This window comes from Aotus nancymaae, unplaced genomic scaffold (assembly GCF_030222135.1).
Source record: "Aotus nancymaae isolate 86718 unplaced genomic scaffold, 86718_ANA_hifiasm-v0.15.2.pri h1tg000030l, whole genome shotgun sequence".
In the NCBI taxonomy this organism is placed as follows: Eukaryota; Metazoa; Chordata; class Mammalia; order Primates; family Aotidae; genus Aotus; species Aotus nancymaae.
The window spans coordinates 39152638-39159984 of NW_026988443.1; the positions used below are offsets into that span (position 1 = coordinate 39152638).

A 7347-nucleotide genomic window follows, 5' to 3' on the forward strand; every position below is an offset into this window, starting at 1 on the left:
GAAGGCCCGTACTCCAAGTGTATAAGGAAGGAACTGTGGCTGTTTCTGGCCTTCCAAGTCTGCTGCCCATCTTGTGAGATGTTTGGAAGCAGGAAGCCCGAGCCAGAGTGGAATCTTTCTTCTCAGGCCTGTCAGAATACCTGGCAGGGAATCGGAGCCACAAAAGAGCCCTCACTGCATCACAAGTGGGCAAATGTCATTTGCAACCTGCAAACAATCCCACAAGAGGCGAGAATCTGAACAACTTCCTCAGAGGCCAGGAGCACAGGACCTGGGCTAGCCTGTCTGGGTTCAAGTCCTGGCTCTGCCACTTTCTAGCTGGGTAAACTCGGGAAGTCTATGAATTTCTCTGGCCTCAGTTTCCCCATCGTAGAACGGTAACAACCTCAGTACCTGCGACACTGGGCTGTCCTGAGGCACACGCCAGATAAGGATGTCAAGCGTGGTGACTGGTATCCAGCCCGTGCTGGTGTTGAGAACATTGTCCCCGTGTTATGAGGACACAACAGCAGGAAGGAACAAGCTTTTCCAAGAGGAACAAGAGCAGACACAGCAACCGTAATTCCCCTATGCATTTGTCCAACAGATGGCAGGGAAAGAAAGCCGACTTCAGCTGAAGCTCCCAAGGCCCATTCATGAGGATCCACACACAGCACGCAGCAGAGAAGCATTTTTAGCTTCCTCGCCAGACGTTCGCCACTCCCCACTCCCATCCCTCGGGGGCAGGGGGTGGGTCTGAGCAGAAAACTACAAGCCTTCGGGAGGAAGGAGGTGTTCTCCCGCTGCGCAGAGGCCTGGGAGTACCTGCCAGGAGTCTCCTAATGGGAGGGATGCTCTCTTCCTCATCACCTGCTACGTGCTAGAGAGAACAGGAGCTTCAGACGCAGAACATGGTTTGATGGGGGAGGGGAGTAATGGGTGGACATTGGGAGGAGAGAAGCCAAATTCAGGGAGGGAAGCTGGCCCGCAAAGCACAGCCTCAGAGCCGGCAAAGTAGAAATACTGCTGAATCTCCTGGCTGTTCGCTCACCAGAGGGGAGAAAGTTAAGAGTTTGCACTTATTCCACTTGAAAAGCATTCAGCCACAGAGGTGGAGGGACGGAGGCCTGGGTTCAAACCCTGCCCCGCCAACTCTCCACGTCGTTACAGTGCTTCATGCTGCTATTTTAGGCCAACTGTTTACAAAAGCAATGAATGAATATCTAGAGCCAGCACTCAACGAGAAATTTTAGTTGTGTGTGTGTGTGTGTGTGTGTGTGTGCGCGCATGTGTTCTTAGTATCATCCAGCCTCTAGCAGTCACTCCACAAATATCCTTTGAATTCAACTAAATACAAAATGTAATTTGATTATGGAAGCAGTTAAGGAAAGAGACACCCACATGATCCCTGGCCCAATTTTATACTTTTTATTTATTTCGCAAACAATCATGTAGCTTGTCCAGACACTGTTCTGAGCATTTTATACACACTGACTCACTGATCCTCACGACAGCACTGTGAGGATGCAGGTCAAGAAACTAAAACCCCCAGAGATAAAGAAACTCGCTCCAAACCACACAGCCAGGAAGCAGCCATTCAGGGATTCAAACCCACACCAACGGCCGGGTGGGTGGCTCATGCCTGCAATCCCAGCACTTTGGGAGGCCAAGGTGGGCTGATCACCTGAGGTCAGAAGTTTGAGACCAGCCTGGCCAAGAGGGTGAAGCCCTGTCTCTACTAAAACTACAAAAATTAGCCGGGCATGGTGGTGGGCGCCTGTAGTCCCAGATACTCTGGAGGCTGAGGCAGGATAATCACTTGAACCTGGCAGACAGAGGATGCAGTGAGCTGAGATTGTACCACTGTACTCCAGCCTGGGCAACAGAGCAACTCTATCTCAAAAAGAAAAAAACAGTAAGTCTGGCTGAGGGTCCATGCCTTAACCTCCGACCTGTGCTGCTTTTGTCTGAGAAAGTTTGCTTCGAACTAAAGACAGAGATGGGAGCTGCTTCCAACTAAAGACCTTTTTAAAGGGTCCCATAGCAACATCACACAGCCTCTGCCACTACTGAGGGGTTGATGGTGATGCCTGCCACGTGGTCTTTCTTTTCATGGATCACACACCACACCGAAGTGCCTATGGCTCACAAATCTTAAGTACACACTCTGCTGATTTTTTTACGGAGATACACACCTGTGTAATGCCCTCCCAGATCAACATATGGGACATTCCCAGCTCCCAGCAGTCCCGGTGGTGTGCCCCTCCCGATCACTGGCTATCTGCCCCAAAAGCTAACCTCAATTCTGACATTCACACCATGATTAGCTTCGCCTCGTCTAGGATTTCCTATAAATGGAATCATCCGGTGTGTGCTCTTTTGCATCTGCCTCTACTCCTCAAATTAAAAATCACATCAAATCAGCACACGGGCAGACAATGATAGTGGGAGAAAAGAGGGCGCGGCTGAGTTTCTTTCCCTCCCAATCAGCCCCTAGCCTGTTCGTATTTGGGCTCAAAGGGGACGGTGGGAAGAGCTAGACACTGCAGTCTGGAAACACACGAGTTGACCTTGGAAAACCAGTGAGCCACAGCGGGTAAAAGCCGCCCGGCCTGGAGAGGGCATTGTGGAAGGGCGGAGGCAGGTGGGTCACTTCGCTTGCTTTGGATGTCCAGAGGAGAGGTTTTATGAGGCCTTAAAACGCTCCCATCGGTCTCCTCCCACGCTGTGCGCTAGGGGCAGCGCACGTGGCCACCGGTTCCTCCCGGGCTGGCCTTAGCCGCCGCTCCCCGGGTGCAGACAACCTCCCAGCGACCACGCATCCGCCCGGCAGGCGCGCCCCCCTACCTGTGCACTGCTGGATGAAGTGCTGGTACTCCGCTCCCTGCTCGCCGGGGACGATAGTGGAGCCGTCATATTTAAAAGTCACCCTTTGGATCGGGAGAAGAAAAAAAACACACACACACATCAGCGCTGGTGGCCGCGCGGCGCGGCGCTCGCCGAGGACTATCTAACGGACGCGCTGGCCAAGGAGGAGCCCGCGGGGGCCTGGCACGCCGTCTCGGAGTCCGGCGAGGAAGACAGTGCGGGAGGTCCCGAACCCGTCCCGCCTGGAGGCCGGCTCGGCGTGCGAGGCCCCGCGCGAGCCCGGGGAGCGGGGCGCGGAGAGGAATGAGAAGTTCCTACCAGATGACGGCCGAGCCGTCGTCGCGCACCAGGTTGTACGCCGCCCGGCAAGCCTCTTTGTCGATCTTGGTGGCCATCGCCGCGGGGCCGCAGCGGGGACACTGCCCGGGACGGCCGAGCGCGCCCCTGGCCGGCGGCGGGGATGGGAGCGCGGCGGGGACGCGCCGAGGGCGCACGGGAGGGAGGCGGTGGCGACGGCGACGCGGCGCCAGCGAGCTCCGAGCGCGGCGGCGGCTCCCACTGCGGACGGAGCGCGCGCGGGGACCCCAGGCCGCGGCCCGCCCCGCCCCCCCGCGCCCATTGGCCGCCCAGGCCGCGGCCCGCCTCGTCATTGGTCGCCGGGCTGCGGGGGCGGAGCGTCTTGATTCTCCGGCGGCCAATCCCAGCCCGGGAGGTTTGCGCAACTCCGCTGTGGGGGCCGGAGTAGGGGCTTTGCCTCCTCCCTCTCCCTCCTCCCTCTCGCTCTCTTACCCCTAACATCCCTAAGCTCTCCCCCGACACCCACATCCTTCTGCCCCCTCCTCCTCCTTTTCACTTCCCCTCCTCCCCTCCCGACCCCTCTCTGGAAACTTCCACTTCCCCAACCCCCTTTCCCACCCCGTCTTCCTCCTTTCCCTCCTCCTTCTTCTTCTCCCGACCCCTTGCTTCCCCCCGACCCCTTGCTTCCCCCCACCCCTTGCTTCCCCCCACCCCTTGCTTCCTCCGACCCCTTGCTTCCCCCCCACCCCTTGCTTCCCCCCACCCCTTGCTTCCCCCCACCCCTTGCTTCCTCCGACCCCTTGCTTCCCCCCACCCCTTGCTTCCCCCCACCCCTTGCTTCCTCTGACCCCTTGCTTCCCCCCACCCCTTGCTTCCTCCGACCCCTTGCTTCCCCCACCCCTTGCTTCCCCCCCACCCCTTGCTTCCCCCCACCCCTTGCTTCCCCCCACCCCTTGCTTCCTCCGACCCCTTGCTTCCCCCCACCCCTTGCTTCCCCCGACCCCTTGCTTCCCCCCACCCCTTGCTTCCCCCCACCCCTTGCTTCCCCCCACCCCTTGCTTCCTCCGACCCCTTGCTTCCCCCCCACCCCTTGCTTCCCCCCACCCCTTGCTTCCCCCCACCCCTTGCTTCCCCCCACCCCTTGCTTCCTCCGACCCCTTGCTTCCCCCCACCCCTTGCTTCCCCCCACCCCTTGCTTCCTCCGACCCCTTGCTTCCCCCCACCCCTTGCTTCCTCCCACCCCTTGCTTCCCCCACCCCTTGCTTCCCCCCACCCCTTGCTTCCCCCCCACCCCTTGCTTCCCCCCACCCCTTGCTTCCTCTGACCCCTTGCTTCCTCCGACCCCTTGCTTCCCCCCACCCCTTGCTTCCTCCCACCCCTTGCTTCCCCCCACCCCTTGCTTCCCCCACCCCTTGCTTCCTCCGACCCCTTGCTTCCCCCCACCCCTTGCTTCCCCCGACCCCTTGCTTCCCCCCACCCCTTGCTTCCCCCCCACCCCTTGCTTCCCCCCACCCCTTGCTTCCTCCGACCCCTTGCTTCCCCCCCACCCCTTGCTTCCCCCCCACCCCTTGCTTCCCCCCACCCCTTGCTTCCCCCCACCCCTTGCTTCCTCCGACCCCTTGCTTCCCCCACCCCTTGCTTCCTCCGACCCCTTGCTTCCCCCCCGACCCCTTGCTTCCCCCGACCCCTTGCTTCCCCCCACCCCTTGCTTCCCCCCCGACCCCTTGCTTCCCCCCACCCCTTGCTTCCCCCCGACCCCTTGCTTCCCCCCCGACCCCTTGCTTCCTCCCACGCCTTGCTTCCCCCCGACCCCTTGCTTCCCCCCACCCCTTGCTTCCCCCCCACCCCTTGCTTCCCCCACTTCCCTGATCTCTCCTCCCTCCGTCCCTTCCCTCCCCTCTTTCTCCCTTACCCCCTTATTCCTCCTCTTCTCCTCCTCCCTCTTGTTGCCTATCCCAGCCCAAAACTTCTCCCCAAGCTCTCTTCTTTCCTCCTCTTTGACCCCTCCCCTGCTTCTCCCTGGCTTCCCCTCCCTCTTCTCCACTTACCCTCCTGGTATCTGCTCCCTCCCTGTCCCCTACTGCCTCCTCTTACTCCCCCTCTCCCCCTTACTCATTCTCCCCGCCCCCCTGCCCTGAGGCTGCAGGGCTGCCAAGCTCCTCCGGGGACCTCCACGTGGATGATGTAATGCATCAAATCCAAGGAGACAGGCTGGCCACCGTCCCTACCCCAGCGTTTGGTTCCATGGATTCTAGGTGGGGAGTAATTGGAAAGAATAAAGTATTTTGAATAGGAGGGGTTAGAAAGTGGACTGCTTCCAAAACGCTGGTGGGCTCACTGTTTATTCTGGATTCTGGTCATTTGGATTCCCGTCTTAACCTCTCCCTTTGGGCTTCTCTGAAAGCAAGAGCTGACTCATTCTGTCTTCCTCATTCCTTCACTGACTCATTCATTCATTCCCTCATCCAGACATTGCACAGAGACCAGTTACAGCGTCCAGGCAGGTGAAAAGCCAGGGTTCTGAAGACTGGGCTGTTGCATTGCATTCAGCACTGCCACTTTCCAACGGGGGGCCGTTGGAAAGCCTTAAAACCACTCTGAAATTACCTTCCTCAAATCGGAAAAATAGTATAACTGACACCACTGCTTTCAGTTTAATTGAAATGATACATGTAACAAATATACTAGACATTCGATAAAATATCATCATTGTTGTTTATTAAGTGATAAAAACAAATCCTAAATGGAAACCCAAAAGGTCAGGGACAATGTTCAATTAATATTGGAATTCTCAGCAAGAAAAAAAAAAACAAGAAATTGAATGAATGAATGAATCAATCAATCAATGCTTAGTTGAATGGGTGGGTGGACAGGAACACAGTTTCAGAAGAGTAGAGGCAGATGCTGTTGTAAATATGACAAAAACAAAGAAATTCTCATTTCATGCCCCACAAAGCAGTTCCTCCCTAACTCCTTAATAAGGGTAATGGGACAATGGGCCACTGGAAAGAAGAGCAAAGATGGATCCATTGATCAGGGAAAATTCCAAAAGGATCAAAAATTTAAACAAAGGAAATCAGGCCAGGCGCAGTGGGTCATGCCTGTAATCCCAGCACTTTGGGAGGCTGGGGTGGGAGGAGCTCACAAGCTCAGGAGTTCTAGACCAGCCTGGACAACATGGTGAAACCCCATCTCTACTAAAAATACAACATTAGCCAGGCATAGTCGTGGGTGCCTGTAATCCCAGCTACTTGGGAGACCGAGGCAGGAGAATCGCTTGAACCTGGGGGGCAGAGGTTGCAGTGAGCTGAGATCACACCATTGCACTTCAGCCTGAGCGACACTGAGACTCCGTCTCAAACAAAAAGGAAATCACAAAAGTGCCATAAGAAAATATGGAGCGTTTCCTTCTAACCATAAACCATGTTACCCAAATCCAAATCCAAAAACCATTGAAAAGATGAATACATTCGAACATTTAAAAAGTGATCTAGCAGGCTGGGAATGGTGGCTCACACCTGTAATCCCAGCACTTTGAGAGACCAAGGTGGGTGGATCACCTGAAACCAGGAGATCAAGACCAGCCTGGCCAACACGGTGAAACCCCATCTCCGCTAAAAATACAGAATTAGCCGGGCATGGTGGTGGGTGCCTGTAATCCCAGCTACCAGGAGGCTGAGGCAGGAGAATCACTTGAACCCAGGAGGCAGAGGTTGCAGTGAGCCAAGATTGCACCACTGCACTCCAGCCTGGGCAATAGAGTGAGACTCTCAAAAATGCATACATAAATAAATAAATAATAAAATAAAAAGTGATCTAGGGGAAAAAAATACCATACCACCTCATGCAAAGTGTAAAAATAGTCAAAGCAGTGAAAAGTGTTTGCAACTCAAACAGAGAATTAGTCTTGCTAACACACAGAGAAGTCAACCTTAAAAAAAGAAAATGAAAGGAAAAATAGGCACAGAATATGACCAGACAGATTAAATGATCTTAAACACGTGAAAAGATGCCTCACCTCAACTCCTAATGAGAGAAATACAAATTAAAGCAAAACTGAGATATCTTTTTTAAAAATAAATAAACTAGCAAGTTGGCAAAAATAAAAATCTTGGACAAGCCTCCTTTGCTAGGGAGGCTATGAAGAACCACACTGTCTTGTGCATTGCTGGTGCGAGTATAAACTGACCCAACCCCCATAAA

General features: G+C 55.2%; 1 protein-coding gene across 1 annotated transcript in view; it reads right to left on the reverse strand.

Annotated features, from left to right (window-relative positions):
• COTL1 (coactosin like F-actin binding protein 1) overlaps positions 1–3407 on the reverse strand; it is a 48593-nt gene extending 45186 nt beyond the window's left edge. Inside the window, exons 1-2 of the mRNA XM_012466125.3 lie at positions 3166–3407; positions 2827–2909 (exon numbers count right to left, since the gene is read on the reverse strand). Coding sequence (XP_012321548.1) covers positions 2827–2909; positions 3166–3242 — 160 coding nt within the window. The 5' untranslated portion in view covers positions 3243–3407. The remainder of the gene's footprint in view (positions 1–2826; positions 2910–3165) is intronic.
• Positions 3408–7347: the final 3940 nt, after the last annotated feature.